Source organism: Betta splendens, chromosome 8 (assembly GCF_900634795.4).
Source record: "Betta splendens chromosome 8, fBetSpl5.4, whole genome shotgun sequence".
Lineage (NCBI taxonomy): Eukaryota > Metazoa > Chordata > Actinopteri > Anabantiformes > Osphronemidae > Betta > Betta splendens.
Window position 1 is genome coordinate 862,489 of NC_040888.2, and position 27,241 is coordinate 889,729.

Here is a 27,241-nt window from a genome sequence, read left to right on the forward strand (position 1 = left end):
TGAAGCTGAAGCTAAAGCTAAAGCTAAAGCTGAGGCTGAGGCTGAGGCTGAGGATGAGACTGAAGCTGAAGCTAAAGCTAAAGCTGAGGCTGAGGCTGAAGCTGAGGCTGAGGCTGACTTTGCTCTGTCTGTTGCCTGAAAGCTGGAACTCGTCTGGACGCTTTGGTGGAACAGACTTGTCGTGCTTCACGCTGGTCTCGTGTTCATTACGAGTGAGGAGGTGTTTTATTCAGCATACATTCAGAACCGCTGGTTCTGTCAAAGTACCGGCCTGTGAAACTCTGCTGTTTTCGTCAGGTCTTTCTGGGAATCAGCGCCGGTTTTTGCATCTTGTATCAATTATCTCCTCTTCCCGATGGTCTCGCTGAGTCACATAAACATCGCTGTGGTGGTTTTACTGGGACGGACGGAGCGGCGGGTCAAACAGAACCTGCGTGGACAGCACATGGAGCTGCTTCGTGCAGGCACGGCATCAGAGGTCAAAGGTCACGGTTCTCCCAGGACCATGTTCCACACGGAGCTTCCTCCACATTCAGCTCTGTTTGACCCACTTACTGGGACGCTGCTCCGTGTCTGCAATGGGAACCAGTACAGGACTGGTTAATGCTGAACGCGACGGGACGAAGTCACATCCCGACAGTTTATTAACGTTTGCCTGATCTATTTATTAGTCTGCTTCTACTTGAACTCTGGATCCCAGTCAGTGATGATGACAATTGACGCCACCACCATCATCCTTGAGTTCATACGTTTGACGACTTCCTGTTTATGTGCTGTGAGTGAAACCTGTGTGGGTTTCTTTTTATTTTCTTCCTTTTTTCTGTCTGGGTTTATAAATAACCTCCTTCCTCTGGTACTGGAGCTCTCAGACGCCCTGAAGCTTCCATGAGGCAGCCTTGCTCCAGCGAGCTGAGCTGTGACGGGGGATTTCCCCAGGAAGCGGCGGCTCAGTCTGAGGGTGGCCCAGTTCTGCCTGTGGTTTAGCACTTGTGTTTCTGTAAATGAGAGGAAACGCGACACAGGTCCGACGAGCTTTTAGAGAAAACGCGTCTCCTCTAGAAATTCCCCACAAACAAATGCAGCAGCTGAGTTTCCTCCCAGCTCAGAGAGTGACTTCACTGATGAACGGGCTCCATCATCCGGATGGTTGCTCCAGAACCGTCAGCGCACTTCCTCCTGAGCAGCGAAGTCACGTGCAGACGAACCACTTTCACTCTGGGCTCCGTTTACAGGAACATTCCACCGTTTGAGTCAAGCTGCAGTTCAACAGAACCCCAACTCTGGAAGAACCCAAGCAGAGCCCAGGAGGAACCCAGACCGGACCGGAGTCCGGTGTGTGGCTCCGCTCGTGTTCAGACCTCGTGAGGTCTGTCTGGGCCCAGCAGGCGGCTCCTCAGCGGGTCCACGGGGCAGAACCACGCCGCCGGTTCCTCTGGGCCGCCGGGCGGAGCAGGTGTTCAGCTTCACACCGGGGCTGCGTTCGTGTGTTCGCTGCTTAGAAAACGTGAGACTGTTTGACGGCAGCGTTCGAGGCCTCGGACGTTCAAACACTCACTCCACCACATGCATGAAGGACTGACCCTGATGCAGCCTCGCTGGTTGCTATGGTTACTGTCTGTCTCATGTTCTTCATTTCCCATCTAGAATTAAAGGCTCAGATGCAAATGAGCGCCGCCAGCTTCTGCCTGAAGCCGGACCTCCTGCTTCAGGCTTGACTGGTTTGTGTGAACAGCGACGGGTGGTGAACCACAGAGGCTTCACTGTGCAAGGTTCAAGTCAAATAACCCAAAGACACTCGCTGGTGGTGATGAGCCAGAACCTCAGACTAAGCCGGGTTCCCCTCCACCTCTGACCTGGTTTGGCTCAGATCGGACCTGCGGCCTCATCTTCGATCAGACTTGGTGCTAGTCATGTTTTTCACTGACCTGTGCTTCTGGCGCCGCGCTGTTTATCTCCCACATGGACGCTGGACCGTCGGAGTGAGGACATAAAACAGAAGTAAGCACTTTGACAGGAAGTCGTTACTTAGAGCTGGAATGGCGTGGGCGCTTCCTGAATGCTGAGTCATCCAAAGGCCCGGTGGCGGAGGCTTGGAGCAGGATCGGCCTCTTCCTGGTGATGTTTTACCTGCTCAGACGCCGTCAACGACCACATTCCTGTGAACAATGAGAGCGCAGGTCTGCGCTGGTGCCGAGCTTTGTTCCTCTGAGTGAAGCCTCGCGTGTCCAGACGCTCAGACGCTTCTCTGAGCCAGGATTCCTCAGCCCATTGTCACAGGGACGGTCCGAGGCCTTGATGGGAGCTGTGGGAGCACATCAAATACCTGTTTGCTCAGGAAACACATGGCGTCGCTGGCCCTGGTTTCCTCTGGTTGCACAGGAAAGCGGGCCGGTACTTACAGACCCAGTAACACCCACCAAACCACAGGCCGAGGCGTCTAAACGGATCAGAACTGCACAGAACTGCTGCTTGTTTCCTTTTCTAACCTCTGGTCAGACAGAACCTACTTGTTCCCGGAGCATCCAGCTCCTGACGTTCTCGCTTTTACTTTGTTCCATTCCGTGTCTGCTCGTGGTGCTGAGTCAGAGTTTAGCAGCTCACAGTGTAAACGAGCTGAGTCCGTTAGAACCAGAACCGCTCGGTGTGGAGTGATGGGAAAGTGTTGGTGAGTCAGTGAACTCTGGAACAGTTGGAGCGGTTCGATTTACGTCACGGCAGCAGGAAGCGCCGGGCTCCTCGCCTTCAGCTGTGCCTCAGCTATTTGTGTGCTGCTCGGTGACTGGGCCGGGTCGGGTCAGAGGAGACGGCAGCTGATTCTGGAGGTCACTGACCGACAGTCAGCTGTTTTAGGCTACGTGACTGAGTATTGACTGCTGTTCATGCAGTGATGACCCAGAGCCATGGTAACGGACCGGCCCGGTCGGCCTTGCTCTGCTCCTCCCCCACTCTTATCTCACTTGTCATCGAACACTCACATCCTGTCATTGTCCCAGAGGGAAGCTGGCTCCACAGCTCAACATGTTAACGGTCCAGAGCCGCCACCCCCTGGGAAACCGGGCCCAAACAGGAAGAGGGTCCTTACTCAGCTCGTCTTCGTCACCTCTGCCCTCTGAGCGCTCGTCCACTGGAGACGCAGCTGCTGCCTCATGAGACGTTTGGGGACCGTGGGTCACGGAGGCTCTGGGTGTTTGGATGAGCTCAGAGCTGCAGCACCAGAGGAAAACAGAACCAGAACCGCTGGGCTCCGAGGCGTGTCTGTGGGCTCTCTGCTCTGTCTTGACTCTTTGTACGGTTCTGTCCTCAGCCACAGGCCCAGAACAGCTGGTTACGCCTCAGGTGGGAAGAACCCGCAGTTTAAAATATGCATGTAGTCAAATTAAAGGCAAAGCCGCTGAATGGATCAGTCGAGCAGAAAGTCACGACTGGTGGCGTCAGCTCCATCCTGCGCGCGGTTCTGCTCGGTTTGGCGACTCCATCTGTGTGATTTACAAACCAGCTCTGAGTATTCAGTTCCGTGGTTTGTTTGCATCAAACTCACCTTGTGTTAACGCGACGTGACTCTGAACCCGCTGGTGCCGCTTCCATCATCACGGCTTGGTTCTGTCCCGGCGGATCGCACCTGAGCGGTTCTGAGCCCGCGGAGCTTCAGGCCGGGGCCGCGTCCTGCTGGAGCTGCGAAGCAGAGCCCGATTCCTGATAAGATGAGAAAGTGTCCGTCAGCAACGCTGGGCTCAGATTAACTTAAATGAAGCACAGCCCATGAGACCAGACAGCGAGACACAGAACCGAGTCGAACCCAGACCTTCAGTAGCTGCACACGGGGTGTTCTGATTCACAGTGACAGGAGACTGTCTCAGACTTTGGCTTCATATTTATTACGTTGAGCTCCGTGTTTGTGGAGGTTTCAACACTTTGTGTTTGAGATCAACCTTCAGCAGCTCCAACGTGGCCCAGTTTAACCCTCGCCACCAGCTGCACCTGGAGCCGGCGCTGAACGGGCCCAGCTTCGGCCCAGAGGCTCCGCTGCACTCCAGCACCACAGCCCCAGGACCAGGAACGCGTTAGTGACACTTACTGCATGAAGAAGGGCTGATGCACCGGGGGCCGTTTGTTCGGGGAGCAGCTGCAACATGGGGGCACAAAACCTGAGGTTTGACCCAGATTACTGTTTCGCATTCAGTCACAACGCAGCTTTCAGCCACAATTCTCATGGCCTGGCGACAGACGAGCTGCTGCGTGTGTGGTTTGTGTCTGACGGTGGCAGCGCTGACGCTGGGACATTTTCCTCTTGTCAACGTGTGACGTGTCTCGGCTCTGGTGCCGCTGTTGTGTTGTGAGACGCGCAGCCCGGAGTGTGTCAGCGTTACATGAGGACCCGCAGTCTGGCCTGATCCTGGATCAGCGAGGCTCGCTGGACGCACACAGACCCGACTGGGCTTCAGAAACCTGCAACACATGTTACAGGAGATCAAACTGGAAGTGGAACCAGCTGATACTAAATCATGCCTCCACTTGGTTTAAATACTGGAAGTCCTCTTGTTGAACTTTGTTATTGTAAATTTCAAACTTAATGTCCAAATAGATTTTCTTTGTACATTGTAAATAAATAGGAGGCTTCCATTTGTCATTATGCCTCGTCTATAGGCTCGTCTGTGGCGTGAAGGGCTCTGACTACTTCCTGGAGGAGCTCAGATCACCTTTTAGTGCTTCAGGATGTTGGAGCTGTTAGAAGAGGTTCCTGCTGAGACTGAAGACAAATAAACCCGGTACCGTCCGTCCAGGGGTGGATCCCGGTCCCGGTCCCAGGTGGTCCCAGTAGGTCCTAGCAGGTCCCAGCAGGTCCCAGCAGAATCCAGCAGGTCCCAGCAGGTCCCTGGAGGACCCAGTAGGTCCCAGCAGAACACCAGCAGGTCCCAGCAGGACCCAGCAGGTCCCAGCACGTGTAAAGACATTGACAGAACACCAACAAAGAACATAAACAAAACGTCTTAGGCCCAAAAGTTAAAACACTTTAGTTTGTGTGATTTGTTTTTCTAAGAAACTATTAAACTAAGACTAAACATTAAGATTCTACATGTGTATTTATTTACTGGCAGTTTTTCTCTAACATGTCTGTGAGAAACGTCGTCGAACGGATCCAAACAAAGCTGATGACCGGTGCTGAACCTGGTCAGGTTTGTCAGCGTGTGGATCATCAGTGGTCCCGGTTTTTACCTGACGTAGCTCAGACGTGAGTGAAAACAGAACGTTAGAACTGGAGACAGTTTTTTCTAACTGATGGCATTTTGTTTTGCTTGTTGATAAAATCACTGAGCCGAGCTTTTGCCTCTGCAGCAGATGCTGTAGGTCTGTGGTTTGTTGCAGCCTTTTATTTTGGTGGTACTTCCTGCCTGTAAACTGACTCTATGGGTTTGGTCTTCGTCTGAAATATAAATTGAATAGAATATTGAGCCAACAGTTTAGGCTCAGTCAGCAGGAATCAGTGTCTCCTGAGGCTAAACTCTAGAAAGCTTTTACTTCTTCTTATCAGCAACCGAACCAGAACCTTTGAGGACTGGATTGTCCGTGAGGTTCTGAGCCTCACAGCTGTTACGATGATGTTTGTTTCCCTGTGACAGAAACACGTCACTGCTTCAGCAGCTTTAACAGTTTGATGTTTGATGGTAAAACTTGAATGTGAAAATCTAATTTGTCTCATTTATCAGAAAACACAATAAACTCAAACAGGAACAACTTCAGAGGCTTTAATGAATTAAGACATTAACTGTGACATCTGAATGACTGCTTTCTCCTCCTGAGCCACAGGTCCAGCATGGCCTCGGCGGCGCCAGGGTCTGATGGTCTGAAGGAGATCCCACGGGAAGCGGCAGCGTTTTCCTAAACGCAGCTGCTGCTGTTTAAGCTAAAGCTAAAGGGAAACGAGCCCAGATCTGAGTGAAGTGCAGCGCGACCCTGTTCTGCCCGACGACTCCCAGGAGTCCAGATGGAGAACAGCGGATCGGCCTCGATAAGCTGCCTTTCATGTGAGCTGTGGGATGCGGCCCACGGCCCCTGCAGACACGGGGGTTGTGGAGCGGGCGCCTCCCTTCAGCGGTTGCGTGGGAGGGAGGTCACGGACCCACACAATGGGAGGGGAAAATAACAGGGCGACGAGGCTGCAGCCGCTGCAGTGGCAGCGTGGAACGTGGCGACGTGGAGGCAGCGAGGACGCAACGGCACCTCTGACCCCTGAAACCGGCCGGGTCCGATCAGACCGAGCCATCCCTCTGGTTGCTCAGCTGGCGGCCGTTTGTCCTGAGGGACCACGAACGCACCAGCATGTCCGTGACCTGTGGCCACGCACACTCGGAGCTCACATGACTCCTCTTAGACGTCTGGGGCTTAAAACCAGGCACAAAGAAAGAATTGAGAAAAGCCGTTGATGCTGAAAAACTGGAGAGAAGTAGCGACGGAGCCGGGGGACACGGGCTGGTCCTGGTTCTGTCCTCAGCTCGGTTCACGCCAGGTGTTTGGAGACGGCTTTGCTGCTCTGTCGTCATCAGAGCTCGGCTTTGAACCAGTTCTCCGGGTTTCATCAGGCCGGGAGAACTGGTTCCAGCGCGGCCGACCGCCAGCGAACGCCTCATGGAGCCACCGCTCAGAGGGGAGTTCTGCTGTTTGTCTTGGCTCGTCGTCATGAGCCTCATAGCTGCAGTATCTCGGGTTCACCCTTTTCCCACACACACGAATGGAACCTATGAATGGAATCCATCCCTGAAGCCGAGTGTCGAGAAGCGTTTTCCTTTGAATCAACGGTTCCTGTCACCAGCGTTTGCTTGTCTGAACCCGTCGGGGTTTCGCCTCAGGCTCCAGTCAGACTTTCACTTTGGGTCGCTGCTCAGTTTAAGAAGTCTGAGGTTCTAGGAACCAGAGCAGGTGCTTTGTGCTGGAGGAACGTGTCCAGCGTCACAGCTGAAGCTTCAGCATCAGCTGCATTCACTGCACCAGCATGAATGAGTCACACGATCGAATGAGGTGCTTAAAGCTGTCGTTGGGAGGAAGTAAAAAACAGACTCAAGCTGGTGAACGCGTGCAGAACCGGGCCTCACCTCCAAACACGCACCCAGGGGTCGCGACCCCGGGGGTCCAGGCAGCAGCTGCTGCCGAGGGGCCGAGGGTCAAAGCATGTGACGGAACCACTTGTTGAGACGTGTGTTGCAGCAGCAGGTCTCACACAGTGATCTGAAGACACGGCGGGACGGGTCTATTCACTGGCCCACTCCTCATCACGCCCCCATCTTGAAGATAAGGCTTGTGTGATGCATGAGAGTCACGTGTGACAGGATGGAAGATGAAGGAGGACGAATCCCAGCAGAAACAAGCTTCATGTGTAAACGACTGAAAGAAGCCTTTAGTCACTTTGACCATTCAAACCACAGAAACACTCAGCAAATAACCAGGACCAGGATGTTGCTCAGGTCTGTTTGAGGTCGCTGTTAACACGTTGTTTAAATCAAACCCCCAAACAACACTTTTCCTACATGTTCAGTTCTTTGGACAGCGGCGGTTCCACTGCAGACGAGCCGCTCTGTTCCTGGTCCAACAGCGCCCCCTGCTGGAACCGCGTCTCTGACCTTCACCGACCCGCATGGACCCACGTCCACTGGACCTCGAACCATCCTCCACCCACGAGGTCAGACCCTTGAGACGCTCTCGTCCTTCTCGGGCCCCAAACTGTAAACTGGGACAGAATTCAGGCGTTTTAGTTGGACCTGTAGTAACCATCGAACCAACCGCCAGAGACGAGAACTAAATAAGTAAATGTAGAATTAAAAAAAGGAAATACATTACATACATACAATACATTTCTATGATGTTTATACAGATAATGATTCGTCACCATCTGCATCTTTGTGTGTTTCATTTTTACAACACCAGGTGTCGCCACACATTCACAGTGAGTCCGGACCGAGTCCAGTACGCACAAAGACCAGTATAGATCAGAGGGAGATGACGTCATCAGATGCTCAGACGCAGACAACAGGTTGAATAGGTTTGTGTATTTATTTCTCATGTTACGCAATAATAGTGTGTGTGTGTGTGTGTGTGTGTGTGTGTGTGTGTGTGTGTGTGTGTTTGTGTGTGTGTGTGTGTGTGTGTGTTTGTGTGTGTGTTTGTGTGTGTGTGTGTGTGTGTGTGTGTGTGTGTGTGTGTGTGTGTGTGTGTGTTTGTGTGTGTGTGTGTGTGTTTGTGGGTGTGGGGCTGACTTCTTTTCCACTGGGTTTTTGTTCGTGTTCTGTCTCATCAGGTTAAAGACGCTTCGTCGTTTTAAACGATTCCATATTTCAACTATTTTATAAATAGAACAGAACCGAACCACCTGAGGCCCAGAATTAAGGTTGCGGAGCTTTTACGACGACAGTTCCTGTGAAATAATAAGAAATAAAAACTGAAGGCCGTGTCTGTAAATGAGCGTCAGGCTCCAGCTGTGTTGTGTCCATCGGGGCCGAGGTTCCGTCCATCACCGGCCTCTGAGCCGTTCTGAGCCCAGGACGGGCTCGGTGTCAGATGACCACCCTCGCTGCCAGTCCTGCAGCCTCTCGGGATCTGATGCTCCTGCTCTCGCCTTGTTGAAACCACACAGCGCGCACGGGCCTGTTTCCAATCTCAAGTCATACGTGATGCATTTGAGAAATCATGTGCAGCTTTGCTGGTACCGTACAGCCCACCCAGTCCGGGCCCAGTCCGCTCTGCCCCGGGGCATCAATACGATTAGAGGCAGGAAATGTGGGAATCCCAGCAAAGGGTTCCATCATTAAACACAAACAACCAGAGGCCCCCGACGGCACCGAGCGCGTCCTGCTCCGCTCGCTTCACTTTCATGTCAGCGCGTGAGAGTCTTGACTTTGATCCAGATCCGCGTCCTGCGCTCAGACGATAATCACGGAGTCATGGAGCGCGGAGCTCAAACCGAGAGCCGAACGCTCGGGCCTCAGAGATCTCAGGTCGTGTGCGGATCAAATCTCCAGCTCGCGTGATGGAATCAACGCCTCGAGGACAGCGTCTGTAAAATCAGCAGACGGACTAATTGTCACCAGTTGATTCAGAGAAGCCCCGAAAGCGGCGCAGGCGACAAATGGGTATTTTCGCTGCAGCACAAAATCAGTTATTGCGCTTTGATTCACTGTTTGCACGTCTGCAAACTGTAATTGTGCGTCGAGTGTGCGCGTCAAGAGCGGCTGCAGGAGCCTTCGAGCGGATTAGGGCTTAAGTCGCTGCCTCGAGCGTTTGGGGATTTTCCCCTTCAGTGGTCGATTTAAAGAAAAGACAAATGATGAGTGTGTTTATCGCCGTCTCCATCACCGCTTATTCGTTAGGAAACGTTATTAAATACGAAAATAAATCACCGGCTGGCTGCATCCTGGATTAAAGCCCTTCGCCCGCTCACTGACTTTATCTCATTCACACGTTTTCATTCAACCTGCTCAACGCGTTCCGCCGTCGTCTCCGGCGCCGCGCTGCTGATGAGAGCGTCCCTCTGCGTCCTTCTCATTGGTCAGGACGCTGTTCCTCGTGGCTCGCCGTGACATCACACCCACCCGACCCACAAGAACGCGGCTGAGATTGAAGATGATGCTGGACGTCTCCGAGGGCGCTCACACGTCGCGCTTTACGCACAGCCGCTCGTGGGCCGGTCTTTAGCGCCGAAGGCAACAGAATTAAGCTTTCCGTCACGGATGTTTTGTGATCCGGAGAGTCGGAGTCTCGAGCAGTGAGAGCAGGTTCGAGCTCGGAGTCAGTTTTTATGGACATGGGTCGCGCGTAAACGTGTGCTCCTCGCGTCAAGGAGAAGTCCCCCACTTCCCACCTGCTGACAGGCGGGCTCGGCTCTACCTGCGGACTATGACCCTGGGTCTGGAGATCATGGAGGATTTCGTTATCGACGTCGTAGGGGAAGGACTGAAGGACGGAGCAGAGGAGGAACCTCCATCGGACGAGGCGCGCAGCGCGGAGACGTCCAGCGGCCCGAGCCGAGAGCAGGACGCCTCCGGCCCCGCGGCGGCGCCCGCTAGGAGCCAGGGGCCCGCGTCCGCGAAGCCGCCGTACTCGTACATCGCGCTGATAACCATGGCCATCCTGCAGAGCCCCAAGAAGCGGCTCACCCTCAGCGAGATCTGCGACTTCATCAGCCGCCGCTTCGTTTACTACCGGGACAAGTTCCCGGCGTGGCAGAACTCGATCAGGCACAACCTGTCGCTCAACGACTGCTTCGTGAAGATGCCCCGGGAGCCCGGCAACCCCGGGAAGGGCAACTACTGGACGCTGGACCCCAACTCCTCGGACATGTTCGAGAACGGGAGCTTCCTGCGGCGGAGGAAGCGCTTCAAGCGGCAGCACTTTCGCCTGGACGCTCTGAAGGAGCCGCACCTGGAGCCCGGCGCGCTCCGCGGCTTCCCCGGCGCCTACGGGCTGGGCGCCGCGGCGCTGCAGCTGCCGCTGGCCGGCGCGTGCCCGGAGCTGTACCCGCAGCTCCACCCCCACGCGTCGCCGTGCGTGGGACCTGTCAGCAGCATCCTGCCGGCGCTGTCCAGCTTCTTCTCCCGCGGCGCGCTCACGGCCAAGGCCTTCCTGCAGACGCAGCCCGGCGCGGAAGCCTTCTCCCCGGCGCAGTGCTCCCCGTTCCCGGCTCCTCTGGGCTCCGGCGCCGCCTACGCGCCGCCGGCGCTCTTCCACCCGGCTGCGTCCCCGCACCTCCTCGGTTTGCACCAGCAGTACCAGAAAGTCCAGAGTCCACGCGGCAGCGTGGAGCTGCTCAAACACAGGAGCAGCAATGCCGAGTGATCGGGACCCGGACTCTGGACTCACTTTTCTCAGGTAACACAGACGATGAAACTGAAGCCACGGACGCATCCGCTTCAAGGAATGTAGAAAACTCGCCTCATCCTCCTTTTGTGGCCAAAATCCTTTCACACGCGCCTTTTTGACATTTGGATCCTGAATTACAATTTTTTGTATAAATATTTAAATGCCGTTTTTCCAACAGTAGCCTCTTTTTATGGAAAGAAATAAAAGTGACTATTTAAACCTGGTATTTAGTTTGGTTTCCTGCAGAGACGTTGGGAAGATAAACCTTTATTTACTGGATCACCTTCATCACAGTTTGTTTTCTGTCTTAATGGTTATTTCTGCTTTAAACCAAAACTGGGATTCATAAAACTAATCGTAATTTAAATATAAATGTAATAAAATCAAACGTAGGTAAATGATAAATAAAAAAAGTCTTGATAAAATATGTTGAAAAAAAAACAGATTAGACAGCGAATTTTACAAAACACAAATTAACATAGTAAAAGTACAACATACAAAACATCTGGTTATATTATGGGTTTGTATTTTTAATAAATACGTTTTGTTAATATGTTATTTATTTGAAGTGATTGAAACTTTCTACGGCGTGTTTTAATCCTCTGGTATTCACTGAAATAATGACTTTCATACTTTCATCTCTGCGCAGACCCGCGTGCATATTATTATGTATATAATTGTAATTGCATTTTCATCGAAAATACATTGTTCGTCATTTTTAATTAAATTTTATGCCTTTTAATTTCTTAATAAATGTCCTAAATTCAAAGCTGAGCTTTTGATTGTGACATTTAAAAAAAAAATAATTGAAATGTCACACACGAACCAAACATTTAGTCTCATGTGAACTGATATAAATAATTATAAATTCTCAGTTCTCTGTTTAAAAAAAAAAAAATTCAAATACATTCACGGACACACTGTTGCAGATTCAAAATAAGCGTAATTGTTTCTAAGAAAGTATTAATAATATAATATAATATAATATAATATAATATAATATAATATAATATAATATAATATAATATAATATAATATAATATAATATAATATAATATAATATAATATGAATTCTGTGGATGTCAGATGCTGGTTAAACATTTCTCATCTAAACCTTCCTCAGTCTTTAACATCACCCAGTAAACATCCAGTCAATTAATCCAGCTCAAATAATTCAGGATCATTTGACCTGAGTCTGGTTTAGATGCTGCATATGCTGGACTTGATCTGGGGCTGAAACAAATACCAGGATTAGAACCTGATGCTGAGTCGCTGTTGGAAGCAGAAGAAGTCAATAGTCTTTAGTTTTTGGGCCTGAGATTCTGTTCAGTCTGTTCTTGCTCTTTTTGCATTAGATTCAGAACATTCACCTCAAAACAGCTGCAGCAGAGCATCAGGTTTGACTTTGCTTCACCGGTGATGATCAATGAAAGGTTTAGGAGGAACAGGAGGAGTTTGTCTTCACAGGTGGAATCAGGACAAAGCAGCCGTTTGCGCTGATAACTGTTGATGACTGTATCTGACCGTTACTGATCATATATGATTGTTGCTGAATGTTGATGGCCGTTGATGACTGTTGTTAGTCATTGCAGACTGTTGCTAAGTGTTGATAACCATAGTTGGCCAATACTGATCATCTATCATTGTTGCTGGATGTTGTTGACTGTTGCTGACTGTTGTTGGTCGTTTTGGACTGTCGCTGACTGTTGTCGGTCCTTGCAGACATTTGCTGACTGTTTCTAATTGTTGCTGACGGTTGTTGGTCCTTGTGGACATTTGCTGACTGGTTCTAACTGTTGCTGACTGTTGCTGACTGTTGTTGGTCCTTGCAGACATTTGCTGACTGTTTCTAATTGTTGCTGACGGTTGTTGGTCCTTGCGGACATTTGCTGACTGTTTCTAACTGTTGCTGACTGTTGCTGACTGTTGTTGGTCGTTTTGGACTGTCGCTGAATGTTGTTGGTCCTTGTGGACATTTGCTGACTGGTTCTAACTGTTGCTGACTGTTGTTGGTCCTTGTGGACATTTGCTGACTGGTTCTAACTGTTTCTAACTGTTGTTGGTCCTTGTGGACATTTGCAGACTGTTTCTAACTGTTGTTGGTCCTTGTGGACATTTGCTGACTGGTTCTAACTGTTGCTGACTGTTGTTGGTCCTTGTGGACATTTGCTGACTGGTTCTAACTGTTGCTGACTGTTGCTGACTGTTGTTGGTCCTTGTGGACATTTGCTGACTGGTTCTAACTGTTGCTGACTGTTGCTGACTGTTGTTGGTCCTTGTGGACATTTGCTGACTGGTTCTAACTGTTGCTGACTGTTGCTGACTGTTGTTGGTCCTTGTGGACATTTGCTGACTGGTTCTAACTGTTTCTAACTGTTGTTGGTCCTTGTGGACATTTGCAGACTGTTTCTAACTGTTGTTGGTCCTTGTGGACATTTGCTGACTGGTTCTAACTGTTGCTGACTGTTGCTGACTGTTGTTGGTCCTTGTGGACATTTGCTGACTGGTTCTAACTGTTTCTAACTGTTGTTGGTCCTTGTGGACATTTGCAGACTGTTTCTAACTGTTGTTGGTCCTTGTGGACATTTGCTGACTGGTTCTAACTGTTGCTGACTGCTCGTCTGAGTCGGACGAAGAGCTGGAGTGATAATTGCTGACTGGCCACGAAGCCTCGCTCGCTGCTGGATCGCGTGTGCGTCGGTTTTCCAGGAGGTACAAGCCGCCCCTGTTTGCTGCCACACGGCTTTTTCCTTGGTGCGTCATGGTTTATTAATTCTCCACTTGCATCAGGACTAAAAGCTTTAATAACAGGCGTCCAGACATTTCTGTTTGCGTTCTTGTTTCTGGGATTTACACTTGTGACTCGCCGTCTAATCAGTGTGAAACCAGGCCCTCGTGTTTCCACTTGGACCTTCGGTCCTATTGAAATGATTTATCACCTGGTGAATGTAGGTTTGTGTGGCGACCCGTCACAGCAGCCTCGGTTCCGCTCCCTCCTGACGGATCATAACTCACGTCTCCGCTCTGATGTGCAGCTCGGTTCTTTGGGAAAGCCCAGTCCACTGCTCGGAGGCCGGGCGGTGCCGAACGGTGCCGCGGCACCACGCTTTGGATCTCTGCTCACAAAGGCCAAGGAAAACTAGCTGGTAGAGCAGTGCATGGTGGGAAATTAACCACTTTTTCAGAGGTTCTGAAAAGACTGGACTCTTCTCAGATGTTGTTTTATGCTGTAATGTGAGTTTGAGGTGGGCTACGATTCTCGGACCCAGTCCGGCCCAGGCAGAACCGAGGTAACTCGACCCAGTCGCTGTGGTTCTGTTTGACCCCCTGCTGGTGTTTTTTATGATCAGCTGGGCCTGATCAGAAACAAATCCAGAGTCAGTCAGTTCTGTGTGTGGACTCATCCGCAGGTTAAATGGATCCAGTGCTGCTGTTCTTCATATGTGACCACTGGGTTTCTGTCAGAGGCTCTTTGGGCCTGGGTTTAGTACCAGCACTGTACAGATGACTGTTGGTATCAGTTCTAGTGAAGCTAGTGAGCGGTTCGTATTGTTCTTGTTGCTGTAACCTGTCGGTTCTGACTGGGTCGTGTTCGGTGTGTCGGTGCTGAAGCTGCTGGTGGTTCCTGCATCTTTCCTCCCATCACAGCTGAGCGTTCCTGGTTTTTTGGCCTTTGCTTTTGCTGGCAGGGTCGATTCCCGCTGCCCTGCTTCAGGGAGTTGTTCAATTATAAATCTCCCCCCCCCCCTCACCGGGCCGTGTGTTATCCTGCCAAGCCCAGTAAAACGCGCCCCTCTCCAGCCTCGTGCCCTAGAATTTATTACGCTGAGGGTGGTGAAGCGGGGTGCGTGTTGTTGGAGCGGACCCCCCTTCACCGCGGTGCCAACACATGACAGTGACATATAGCAGGAACCACCCACAAGGAGAATGATCTCACACCTCAGCCACGCTCTGGGACGGAGGCAGAGGACGACGTGCAGCTGGGGGTCCCGGCTGAACTCATCATCAGCTCACGACTTTTAAAGTGAGGCCGCGCTGACGTCGCTGTGTTACTCATTGGACGATGGGGAGTTTCATGTTTATAGCAATTGAATGAGACTCGGGCTGATTCCAGCTTCAACACAAAGATACGAAGCAGGTTGTGATTAACGTAGAGGGAAAGTCGGCGATGTGGTTCTGGTCCAGGTAAAGTGTTGGTGACATACCGACAGACCCAAGCACAAAGCGCTGGTTTATGACACGCTGGGGATTGGTTCTGATGGCCACAGACACGGCTTCTCCAACAACCAGAAGCTCGTTTCAATAATATAACTAATGAGAAGAATTCAGAACTGTGAGGTTCTGTGCTGTGGAGCTGCATCCTCTGTCTCCCTGTGTAAATAAATCCATGAGCAGAACGGGCCAGGCCCGTTCTCTCCAGGCAGCGCTGTGATGTCACCCACAGCAGCCCCTCAACCACTTACTGCTCTAAATGAGATCCATTAGCCTCCCAAACAACGACCTGAACCCGGTCCGTCTAATCACAATGGCAGCAGGAAGCGCAATTAACATCTGGGCCCAGATGTGTCAGAGAGGGGCAGGTTAAAGCCCAGCCTGGCGCTCGGTGCGAGTCTGAACCCTCAGAACCGACAGACCCCCTCTCCGCCGGACCCTAGAGCTGGAAGCCGACCCGGCTGCCTCTCGCTCCGTCTCCCTCATTACGTTTGGTTTTCTCTCCTCGCTGCAGCGGCATATTACAACTTGGACATGGATTTTAAAAGGGCCAGGGAAGGGTGCCAGAATGGGAAAAACACAGTTTGGCAGCTGAGGTGGTTCTGCCCGAGCTCACGCTTCGTAAGGAACTAGAAAAAAAGCTGCTTTTCACATTAATGTGCTGCGTTGAGGACCAACCGCACTGAGAGGAAATCAAAAATCCCACCCTCCTCGAGAGGCCGACTGAAGAATCCCGGGGCTTGGACGGATCGGTGTCCCCGGCGGCGGAGCCCCAGGACCAGCCCAGCAGGCCCGGTTCAGCCTCTGCAGGCCTGCGTGTGCTCAGGGAAGCGCTAAGCCGCCTCTCAGGCCTGCAAACATCCTGCAACTGCAACAAATCCACTAATTCAGGCCTTTGTGTTTGCTAATGGCTGTTGTGATACGACGGGATTGATTGCTCTGCTTTCCAGCGCCGCCCTGCCACCCAAACCGAGGCCAGCGAGCCGCTCATCCCAGGCCGCCTCTGTTGGTGGTCCCTGGTGTAAGCTATATTTTCCCCTCGCTCTTCGCTCTCTCTCTTTTTTTATAGCTAACACAAAATTGTTCCTAATTCGCTGCTGCTAGAGGGGGGTAATTTGCGGCTTTTGGCTGAGTGTCGCAAGCCCCAAATTTGAAAAAGCTGCAGAGTTGAAGGCGTCCTGTGAAACTAGGAGAGAGAGACTAAATTCAATCAGTGCGAAGGAAAAACAGCAAAACACGATGAGCCTCAAAGGGCAGAAGACTGCTCTGCAATGCCTGCTGGGTAATGTGAGCCCCAATAATTATGGTTCTTCAATGAAATGATGTTTAGCCCTTGAAAACACTCGTGTTCTAATCACCACACTTAGTTCGGTTGCTGGTTTGGATCCAGACAGTCCTGTAGCTGCGTCTAATGCCATTTGAGTCCTGGAGGAAAATGCTGATGGTCATTTGTTCATTGTTCATTATAGTTTAAGTGATTTGTTATGAAAAATGCAGAATATTTTAGCAGAGAGTCAAAGAGAGGCTGGTTTAGAAATAATCCCTCAGGTGTGAAATGTTTACACAAAACTTAGTAGCAAATAAAGACCAATGTTGGGTTACAAACTGTTGTTATCTCCTGGGGCTGTGCTCTAGTTAATGCTAATTATGCTAGCAGGTTGGTATATTAGAGTAAATCTGTCAGTCACGAGGTTGGGTGTTCACCTGAGTCATATCTGCCGGCATTAGCATCGCTACATGTAGCTTCATATACTGCAGCTAAACAGCCCAAACCTTCAGCATCTACTTATCCTGACAGGTCGAACTTCACATGTAGCATGAGGACATGAGCCGCACGATTCATTAGACCCGTACTCCGTCAGAGGCCGCCTAATGATCGTTACACAACTGATATAAATAGAGCTGAGTCCTGTAACACACAGCAGCTCAACAGCTAAACAAACAACAGCCATGACAGAAACTAAAAACCAGCAGCGTCACCTTCCGGAGGGAGGGTTCAGACTGGATCAGACGGATTCACTACAGCAACACGAAGGACTGAAACCACGCGTTAATTTTACAGACTTTACAGGGTTTGGATGCAGCTGGCGTGTCAAATGAACGTTTGATGAATGTGTCAGTGCCGAGTATCCACATGTTGAAATAATGTCCATCCTAGCATGCTGGGATTGAGCCACGTCCAGAAGGTGGACACGTCTCGGACGCCATCGCCTTTAACATCTGCCTGCTGGGTCCCGGTGGTTTTACACCGGCTACGTGTTAGCTTAAGGAGCTAACGAGGACCAGTGTCTGTGAATGACTGAGGTGTGTTCATGGAGGTCCAACAGGAAGTAACTGATGAAATGTGACGTCTTACCCAGAACCGAGGACCCAGGGCCTCCGGGGCGTCCCGGGCCTCCAGAGTGGTGCTGGTTCACTTTGATTAACTTCCTCGCCCTGGTCTCGTCCTCGTTTTTTGAAAAGCCCACATGGATGTTTTTCCTTCTTTCGTCCCACATGGTTTTTCACTTCCACAACAGCACGTCATAACCCGAGTGTTTAAACACTTAAGAAGCGTTTAAACGCGTCAGAGGAGGAGGAGGAGAGAAAAAAACGTGGAGCAGTTCTACATAAAGTCTGTATCACTCGGGGGAGCGGTAACTGCTGCTCAATAAATAAACGTGGCTGTTGTCAGGCGTCTGGAACAGCTTGAGACACTTGGGCCCGTGGTGCTGAGCCCAGGGTGATCCGTCGGGGCGGCCCCACAGAATCAGACGCTACAACTTGCTGAGCGCCTTTGACTGATGAGGGCGACTCATGAGGCCGCTGATGGATTCAGAGTCGAGACCTGCAGCAAAGCAGCGTTTGCCGAGCGTCTCTGGGCGCTGCTGCAGCAGTTAACTCCCACAGAGACGCTCCATCAGCCGAGGAGACAGGAGCCCGGTTCGTTTCACGGCTCCTCCACATTCAAATGTTTCCCTAAACTCGGTATGAGTCGAATGCAGCTCTTCCTTCACATGCAGCCCTGAGGGAGCGGCGGCAGCAGCTGGGCCACTGTTTTTCCAACTTACAGCCATTGATCAGCGAGAGTGGGGAGAATCCCAGGGAGGAGGCGGAGGACGGTCCAGAGGAAGCTGCAGGTGTGGGGAAGAGAAAACACAACACATCTCAAGTCAAACAAACGCGCCTCCGCTGATGGAGATGGATGGAGGGTCAGCATTCCAGTCCACGCTGGAGATCCAGGTCCCGGCTTCACCGAGGCCTCCGCCGCTGCCGCCGGGCCAAACATCTGGACGCCAAGACAGAAACGCTGCTCCCAAAACGTAGGAGGGAGTCAGCGAGCCTCCATCTGAGCTTTGATAAAGTTAAACAGAAAAAGGTTAAAGTTATAAAATTCACACGACGTGTTTGAAATAAAACTCCAAGATGGTGAAAATGTGCTTTAAACTGCTTCTTGGTGATTCACTGCGTAAAAGTGAGAGTTGATGAACTGAGGTCAGGACAGAGGTCACGGCTGTGTTTACGTTCACGTCTCGGTGGAGGAGGCTTCACGGATCCTCCTCCATCTGCTTCACCTCCTCCTCTATCGCTTCTCTCCAAAGCAGAAGCTTTAAACTGCTCCAAGCGTTGTGCCTTCTTGTGTAAAATCCTGCCCTGCTCCTCTACGCGTGAAGGGGTGAGCGAGGACCTGAGGCGCCTGGAGACGCCTGGAGACGCCTGGAGAGGCCTGGAGAGGCCTGGAGGTGCCTGGAGACGCCTGGAGAGGCCTGGAGAGGCCTGGAGAGGCCTGGAGGCACCTGGAGACGCCTGGAGAGGCCTGGAGGTGCCTGGAGGTGCCTGAGGACGCCTGGAGAGGCCTGGAGATGCCTGGAGGTGCCTGGAGACGCCTGGAGAGGCCTGGAGGTGCCTGGAGATGCCTGGAGAGGCCTGGAGAGGCCTGGAGAGGCCTGGAGGTGCCTGGAGACGCCTGGAGAGGCCTGGAGGTGCCTGGAGATGCCTGAGGACGCCTGGAGAGGCCTGGAGATGCCTGGAGACGCTGGGCTGACGCAGCATGGGCTCTCAGGGAGGACGAGCTCCTCGCGGCTGTAAGGTATGTATGAAGCGTGACAGGTGCCAGAGGCTGGAATGTGACATTACGACACTCGACTGATACTTTCTGCTCCGCTTCATTTGACTGTTTACCACTATTAGTGATGAGGTTCCAGTAACTATGGCAACTGATTATCCACATAAGCCCAATAGGATTTTGTTCAGTAATCTAAGTGAAACTACTCTATAGCGAGCAGCTGACAAGGTCAAATGTAACGTGTGGCTCAAATACACAAAGTAACTTTTTAGTGAAGTTTAAAGTTTATTGCGCATGAAAGCAAACGGACTCCGTACCCGCCTGATCCGTTTAGCGCCGCTCCTCGTGTGTGTGTTTGTTCTGCTGATGGCTCGGGGCACATTTATTTGAACAGATGTGACCCTCGATGCCAGCGTGACCTCGGGTCCCGTTCGGCTTCGCTGCAGCTGATCTCTGGCCCTGGAAAAATAACACTGGCTTCAGCAGAGCGACCTGAGGAGTAAAAGCAGGAGGCTTTTATATGGACATTAACAGGACGGGCTGCAGTCGGGGGAGGGCGCGGCCGGTGACACCAGCCATAAAGGAGGGGGATTTATGTGATCCAGGCGGGAGGTCAGAGCAGAGCCGAGCGAGGAGCAGCACAGAGTCGCCGTTTGGACCCAAGCCTCGCTAATTGGAACCAGCAGAGTTCTGCACCTGAAGCCCCGCAGACGATGGGCCGGCGCTCGGCTCGGGGTCCTGCTCTCATTTTGTGGGATCGTGTTGTTGTGACAGTCTTTCACCTCGGACCTCGGCCCGGACCACCCTGCTTCCACACGACACCGGCTTCCTGCTTAAACAAACAGGCCTGAGTCATCGCATCCGTTAATTATCAGACGTGAATGTGTGGATTCATTCCTCCTCAGTCCTGCTGGAGCTCCTGTCGGTTAATGATGGTGCGTTCACATGTTGGCTGTGACTGGAGCACAATGAAGTAATCCTGGAATTTAGATTGAAAAAACATTGACGCTTTAATCTGAACACATCAGACCCTCGAGGATGTGGAAACGCGGTGAACTGATGATACGGCACCGAATCGGAACCAGAACCTTGAGCTTTAGGGTCACGCTGCACCTGTCACCTCGCGTTGTTCAGGTAGCGGAGCCAGCGGAACCAGCAGAACCAGCGGAACCAGCAGAACCAGCAGACCCGACGGAACCAGCTGACCCAGCAGAACCAGCAGACCCAGCAGAACCAGCGGACCCAGCGGTACCAGCAGAACCAGCAGACCCGACGGAACCAGCTGAGCCAGCAGAACCAGCAGACCCGACGGAACCAGCTGACCCAGCAGAACCAGCAGAACCAGCAGACCCAGCGGTACCAGCAGAACCAGCAGACCCGACGGAACCAGCTGAGCCAGCAGAACCAGCAGACCCGACGGAACCAGCAGAACCAGCAGAGCCAGCAGAACCAGCAGAACCAGCAGACCCAGGCCAGAGCGCCCACTGCTCCGCTATTAAAAACCGGTGCCACGGGAAGAACCGAGCTGGGACCAGAGAGAGACGAGCCGTGAAGTGGGACATGTGTGAAGCAGACTGGAGGGAAAAGCTGCAGGATCTGGATGTGGCGGTTCCTTTAAAGGCCCGTCAGTCGTCTGCTGCCAGTGACGGATGTCTCCATCGTCTGCATGAACCCAGAGCTGCTGTGATCCTGCGTTTCTCCACCTAGTATCTGTTGTGGGTCGAGGATCAAAGCCGCCACAACCGTCAAAACAGAGCACCAGCTGAAACACATTGAGAACGAGAGTGTGATGGATCATTCTTTGATCACAGCATCACTGAGAACTTCATGTCCTGACGCGACCTTGACTTGACCTTGGCAGGTTCTGCTGGGCTCTAATAAACGGAGCGCCTGCCAGCGCTGGCTAACGGATGAGTCTGGATCAGAACGATGGGCCAGTCACTCTGGGTTCAGTCAGAGTGGTTGCTATGGCGACAGGAGCGTCCGTGGGGCCGAAGGTCGTCTCTGCGACTCGTCTTCACATGGTCGATGTGTCTGCTGCTGATGACGGACAGACGTCAGCCTGGGCGTTTCCACGCGGGCGGATCGGCGCCGCTGCAGCTGCACATCTTCATCCTCCTCCTCCGTGCTGCTCGTCCTGTTCGCTGCTGCAGACGCCGGCTTTCAAAGGGACCGCAGCCCGACCCAGAGGTTCCCCTGAGCACCGGCGCCTGGCTCTCATTGCAGGAGATTGAAGGGCAGGTCTGCCACGGGCCCGGCGGGATCAGGGGCAAGGAGGGATAAGGGGAAAGGAGGAAGTGGGGAAAGGAGGGGAGAGGGAAAGGAGGGAGGAAGGAGGGGAAAGTGAGGAAGGGGAGGACGGAAGGGGGGGGGGGGGACAGGCGGGATAAGGGGAGGAGGGAGAAGGGGACAGGACGGAAGTGGGGCAAGGCGGGAAGAGGGGAGGAGGCAGGGGAAGGCGGGGGGAAGGGGCCCGGGGCGTGGGGCAGGAGGGATAAGGGGAACGGCGGGATCAGGGGCCCGGCGGCCGTGGGGCCCGGCGGCCGTGGGGCCCGGCGGGATCAGGGGCCCGGCGGGATCAGGGGCCCGGCGGCCGTGGGGCCCGGCGGGATCAGGGGCCTCGCGCCTCCGCGTCACCTCAAGGCCGTGAGCAAGCAGCGTGTTCTGGGTTCGGACCCGGGCTCGGGCTTTACAGGAACAGGCTCCCATTTCGAGTGTTCTGCTGCGGCTCTGGAGTCGCGGGTCAGCTCTCAGAGCAGCGCATGATCAGTGCCAGGCTGATCCGGTATCTGTGTCAGACATGGCTCCGGTCTCAGCTTCGGCTTTGATTCGGCGGCGGAGCCCATCACAGGCCGCGTGACGGCACATGGGCCCGAGTGACGTTTGACGTCTGTGGCAGCAGCCAGGCGGCCCCTCTCCGCCTCCCATTCATGTGGCGGCAGGCGGATTAAGATGTGGAGGAGAGGGAGCCGGGTCGGGCCTGCCTCGCATTAGGCCGCCACCTCCCCCACACGAGCAGCACCGGGTGTGCGTTTGTTTGTGTGAGACCAAACCACAGGTCGGTGTCCTTTACAGAGCAGGAGGCTCTGCTGCCGGTTCACACACGGCTCACGGCCCCGGCTTCAAACGGGCCCCAATCATCGCACCCACTTACAGCCAACGGCGCATGTCACTTAATGCGCAGCACAGCATTCATCAATTACGGAGCTCGGAGGAATCCAACACCGGCACCGCAGCTCGTCTGCTCTGACTGAAGCCGCCTCCTGGAGCCGTCAAAGGCTGCAGCGGCGGCACACGCCGCTATCTGCCGGCACAATGGTTCCGTTCTGCTCGGCCGCTCGCTGGATCTCATTTGGTGTCATCTGACTCTCCTTCATGGGGTTCTGGTTAAGTCCAAATGCGCGTTTGGTTCCAAGTGACAAAACGTGTGTTAAGGTTGTAAGAATGAGAATAAAGGACACAAATGTGGCGACCACATTTGGGATCTCTCCTTTAAACAGGCAGATGAGGCAGCCGGCGAAAACCCCACCCAGAACCCGTCCACGGCCGGAGCCGGGCCCAGTCGGTTCGGGTCCGGCCCATTGGAGCGGCCTCCAGTTCGTTCAGCTTCTTCTTTTGTTCGCCTCCTGTAGTTGATGCAGACGTGGTTTGATCTGAATGGTTTAAGCTCCAGAAATGAGAATGAATCATTTTAAAATTCATAAATGAATTAAAAGTAAAGTAAAATTATTGTATTCATTAAAAAAATTAAATATATAAAATATTATATATAGTATATATAAAATATATGAATTATTATCATATGACTGTTATATTATTATTGTATTACTATGTTTTTAAATGTGCAAACAGTAACATTACAGTAACTTGTTAGAAAATGTCTAATAATAATAAAATTAAAGTCATTTATAATGTGTGTCATAATAAAATTAAAACAGTATTATATTTGACATCATAGTATAATTTTACACTGGTTATTCTAGGATAGGTTGAACTAATGCATTTGGTGAGTTTTTTTTTTATCTTAACTCATAAAAACAGAACAGATCGGGGAAAAAGGAGACGCCTCAGTGTCCGTGTCATGAAAAACATGTAGTGTTTGTTTACTTCACCCAGCACAAAATAATATTCAATTAAAATGTGTTGTAACTTAATTTGTCAATCACTTGTTTGTTTCATGCCAAACTCAGTCTCCTCCTTCATCTCCTCTGTCTCCTCGTTTGTCTCCTGTCTCCTCGTTCGTCTTCTGTGTGTCCTTGTCTCCTCGTTCGTCTCCTCGTCTTCTTCCATCTTCTCCTTCGTCTCCTGTCTTCGTCATCTCAGTGTCCTTGTCGCCTCCTTTGTCTCCTTCTTAATCTCCTCTGTCTCCTTGTCGCCTCCTTTGTCTCCTCCTTCCTCTCCTCCTTCCTCTCCTCGTCGTCTTCCATCTCCTCCTTGGTCTCCTCCGGCCGGCTGCAGACTGATTTGTGTTTGTTTCCTGTAAAAACATCTTCCCCTCCATCATCTTCCTCTGGCTCTGTAGCTGCTCTCTTCTCCGTGATGTGGATCCACCAGGACTGAATAATATTTGGACAGGTGTTCCTTCATACACTTGGACTTCAAGGCTTGTGGTGTCGCTTTATTAAAGAGAGAAGGCAGCGGATCCTGGCTCTCTAAGCTCTAGTCTGGACTGGATGCGTAATCCCTAACAATAAAAAACTGTTTAGCACCAATTTTCCTTTACTTTAAAACCTTTTTTCCTGTTTCAGACAACTGTGGAGGCCACATCTGGAGGACAGATGTGGTCCCAGAGCGCGTTCTCCGCCTCGCTCTCTCCTACGCTGATTCTCACTCTCTCTTTTTTGGGAAACATGAGAGACGGGCTAATTCTCCCTCTCTCTCCCGACCGGACCACCCACACTCGGAAACGCCCAGCTGTTCCCGAGGCGGAGAGCGATGTGAGGACGGGTTCTGACTGACGCGTTTGGCAGTGTCAATTACATCAGTGTCACAGACCCGAGCTGCCATTGAGTGCGGAGGAATCCAGGTTCATGCAACCATCGCCTCATCCTGCTACGAGGACGTTTGACCTTTGACCTTGTTACCAGCTGAAAGTCCGTGAGCTGATGACACTGAAGGAAACAGCAGCGTTTCTTACTGAGTTGAACCTTTTAGGCTCACGTCTCCACCTGCTGGAGGCTTCAGTCGGTAGCTTCAGAAGTTACAGGATCCGAGTGGGAAGAGTTTAGTCCGTGCTTCATCGTCCCTTTCTTCTTTTAATCCACGTCTACTGGATGAATACGAAGACTAAATCATAAAACATATACTTATTCTAATTATAAACATTTTCTCAAACAACAAATACTGAGTAAAAACAAGCTGCTGGGACGTTAAAGTGGTGAGGTAATTTATCTGTAATAAAGATTAAATTTTACTGTTTGTACTTTTACTTACTGGCACTTTTATTAAGCAAATGATCAAAGTACTTCCTCAGTGTAAACATTTTAGCTTTTGTCTAAAGCTGCATTAACCAAAGCTTTATAACTAAAGTCAAAGCAAAATCATTTCTACAACTTATATATAATACATTGACGCGTTCTTAGTCTGCTCTTATTTAATTTGTATCATCAGTGGTAAAAAAGGAAAAGCTGAAACCGAACCGAACCAAAACAAACCAAACCTAAACAAAACAAAACAAAACAAAACAAACCAAACCAAACCTAAACAAACCAAGCCTAAACAAAACAAAACAAAACAAAACAAAACAAAACAAAACAAAACAAAACAAAACATAGCAAAACAAAACAAAACAAAACAAAACAAAACAAAACAAAACAAAACAAAACAAAACAAAACAAAACAAAACAAAACAAAACAAAACAAATTCACACTCTGCTACACTGACAGTTTGATCAGCTGAGGCCCCAGATTACTTCCAGCCTCGTGTTTCTCAGAACGAGGACATTAGCAACGTAGTCGTATTTACAGATCGTATCTTAGTGTAACAGCTCGTCGGTGAAGCAGCTGACTCTGTTTGCTGCGATGCAGTGAAGCGACTGGGCTCATTTGGTTTTCTCCGTCTTCCTTCTCCCCACCTCAGTGGCCACGGAGCCCACCGTGGCCCCCACCACCCCCCCAAAGGGCCCCCCCACAAACAGGCCCACCAGCGCCCCCAGCAGCGACTCCCTCCTCACCAGCGTGGGCAGCCACTGCGTCCACCCCGTCAGCAGCCCCCACAGGCGGCGGGCGAGCGAGGGCTCGCCCGCGGGGCCCGCGGCGCCGGAGGGGAAGATGGCGTCCACGTCCAGGTCCAGGTCGCCCACGCTCCTCTCCGCCTCGTCCCGGACCTCCTCCAGGAGCTGCTCCGGGAGCTCCTCCGTGGCGGCGCCCCCCGCTTTGCCCCTCGCCAGCTCCACCTGCTTCTCTCTCACCCGCTGCTCCGTCTGCTGGTACAGCAGGCAGCGGAGGTGCGGCTCCCCGCTCTCCTGCAGCGCCCGCTCCACCTTCTCCAGCAGCTCCTCCACCGCCCCGGCCCGGCGCCCCGGCCCCCGGCGCCCCGGCCCCCGGCGCCCTGGCCCCCGGCGCCCCGGCCCGCGCCTCCAGCGTGTGGTGGCGCCCGCCGCACCTCTGCAGCAGCTCCTGAAGGTCGTGGCGCCAGGCGGCGAGGTAGTCGTCCAGCTGCTCGTCCTCCTCCAGCTCCTCGGTGTGCGTGAACAGAACCACGGTGTGTTTGCTGACGGCCGAGGCGCCGAACAGGCGGCCCAGAACGGCCAGCGCCTCGGCCTCCTCGTCGGCCGGCCGGTTGACGGGGACGCACAGCAGGAAGGCGTGGGGCCCGGGGCTGGACAGCGCCACCAGCGCCGACAGGTGCCTCCTCCGCTGCTGCGGGTCGCAGCCCGAGCCGAACCAGGGCGGCCCGGACACCACGGCCACCTGCGGGAGCGGGCGACAGGAGGCCGGTTAGAACGTCGTTGATGTGTTGATCACGGGAAGGAACGGCCCTGTGGCTGTGAACGAGGCTCCGGAGACCAACACAGCCGCTCAAACCCGCACATCACTGTGTGACGTCATGTGTACAGAGCGACCCATCCAGAACCAGTGTGGTGCTACTGGACCCCACCTGTCTGCCTGCCGCCTGGCCGCGGTGTTTGCGGCTCTCCTGTGGACCGGGACCGTCCGCGTCCTGCTCGGAGTCCAGGCCCAGGATGGCGCACACGGCCGAACGTTTCCCTGCCCCGGTCCGGCCCAGCACCACCAGCCTCAGCTCTGCTCGCCAGGAACAAGAACCAAGACACAGAGAAGACGTCAAAGTTGTGCTGAGAGGTTCTGTTCGTTGTGTTGAACCGCTTGTTCCACACTTTGTGCTGCAGCAGCTTGTGCAGCGTCGCTAACAGCCGCCGCCTCCGTTTACCAGTTTGTGTTCAAACCAGACAAACACCGAACCAACCGAACTCACCGAACCAACCGAACTCGGTCTCGGGCGATTAATGATACATACAGGTGATTTAGGACTTTACCTGCGTGTGAAGACATCTCTCCTCAGCGTTGTCTCGCGGATAAAAACACTTCCTGGTTCCACGGGACCGGCCCAGTCCTGGGTTCTGGAGCCCAGCCCAGCTCGTGGTTCTGGAGCCCAGCCCAGTGCTGCTTGTACTGCAGTGCTGTAATAGTGGACTAGTTCGTAAAAGTCCAGCCACGGTTCGGAGGTTTTTAAGTTCTAACGAGATGTTTAAGTAGAAGTGGTGCGTTCACGGACCTACAGACACCAGAACTTATGTAACGTTCACAAGCAGAACAGTAATAATAATACAGTAATACACGTCTCGTCATCATAAAATATACAACTAAAGAATATAAATACTGTGCTCTGGAAACGTAGACTGTATCTGATAAACCGTACTTTTAAAGCGCATTTATTAAGTTATTGTATTTTTAAAAGTGTAAATATACAGTAGTGAGTTCAATTACAGTATTTCTTTCTAATATAGGGCACGTTCCCTTTTTATGTCAATTCACCAGTTGCTGTTTTTACTGCGTCACATTTGAAGTCATCTTAGTGCAGTACCTGTTGGACATTCAAAGAATCTAGAGCCTGTACTTTATACTTTAGTAGTTTGGAGGATTGCAGGACTTACTAAAGTACTGGACACGTGTACTTCC

The 27,241-nt window shown here is 52.1% G+C and overlaps 2 protein-coding genes across 8 annotated transcripts; one reads left to right on the top strand and one right to left on the bottom strand.

The window, feature by feature from the left end:
- Nucleotides 1-25,291, top strand: foxd7 (forkhead box D7). Of its 6 annotated transcripts, none has more exons than XR_003786599.3 (4): nt 1-7,457; nt 7,529-7,796; nt 7,918-8,032; nt 25,182-25,291. XR_003786599.3 is itself a non-coding variant. In XM_055510818.1 (4 exons), exon 4 carries the CDS (start codon nt 9,883-9,885, stop codon nt 10,819-10,821), a length of 939 nt encoding a protein of 312 aa, XP_055366793.1. In that variant the 5' UTR covers nt 6-7,457; nt 7,529-7,796; nt 7,918-8,032; nt 8,288-9,882; the 3' UTR covers nt 10,822-12,662. The 6 variants fall into 6 exon arrangements, 3 of the variants coding, with proteins under 3 accessions (XP_055366793.1, XP_055366794.1, XP_055366795.1); XR_008695344.1 differs by lacking the exon at nt 25,182-25,291 and adding an exon at nt 23,851-24,814; XR_008695345.1 differs by lacking the exon at nt 25,182-25,291 and adding an exon at nt 23,851-24,814 and having other exon boundaries at nt 2-7,457; nt 7,529-7,672.
- Nucleotides 23,176-27,166, bottom strand: si:dkeyp-69e1.8 (uncharacterized protein LOC100001340 homolog). 2 transcript variants are annotated; one of them, XM_055510817.1, is made up of 4 exons: nt 26,599-27,166; nt 26,202-26,347; nt 25,657-26,014; nt 23,176-25,616 (listed from the first exon to the last, which is right to left on the bottom strand). In XM_055510817.1, the coding sequence occupies exons 1-4, from the start codon at nt 26,612-26,614 to the stop codon at nt 25,144-25,146; spliced, it is 993 nt and encodes a 330-aa protein (XP_055366792.1). In that variant the 5' UTR covers nt 26,615-27,166; the 3' UTR covers nt 23,176-25,143. The 2 variants fall into 2 exon arrangements, with proteins under 2 accessions (XP_055366792.1, XP_055366791.1); XM_055510816.1 differs by having other exon boundaries at nt 23,176-26,014.
- Nucleotides 27,167-27,241: the final 75 nt, after the last annotated feature.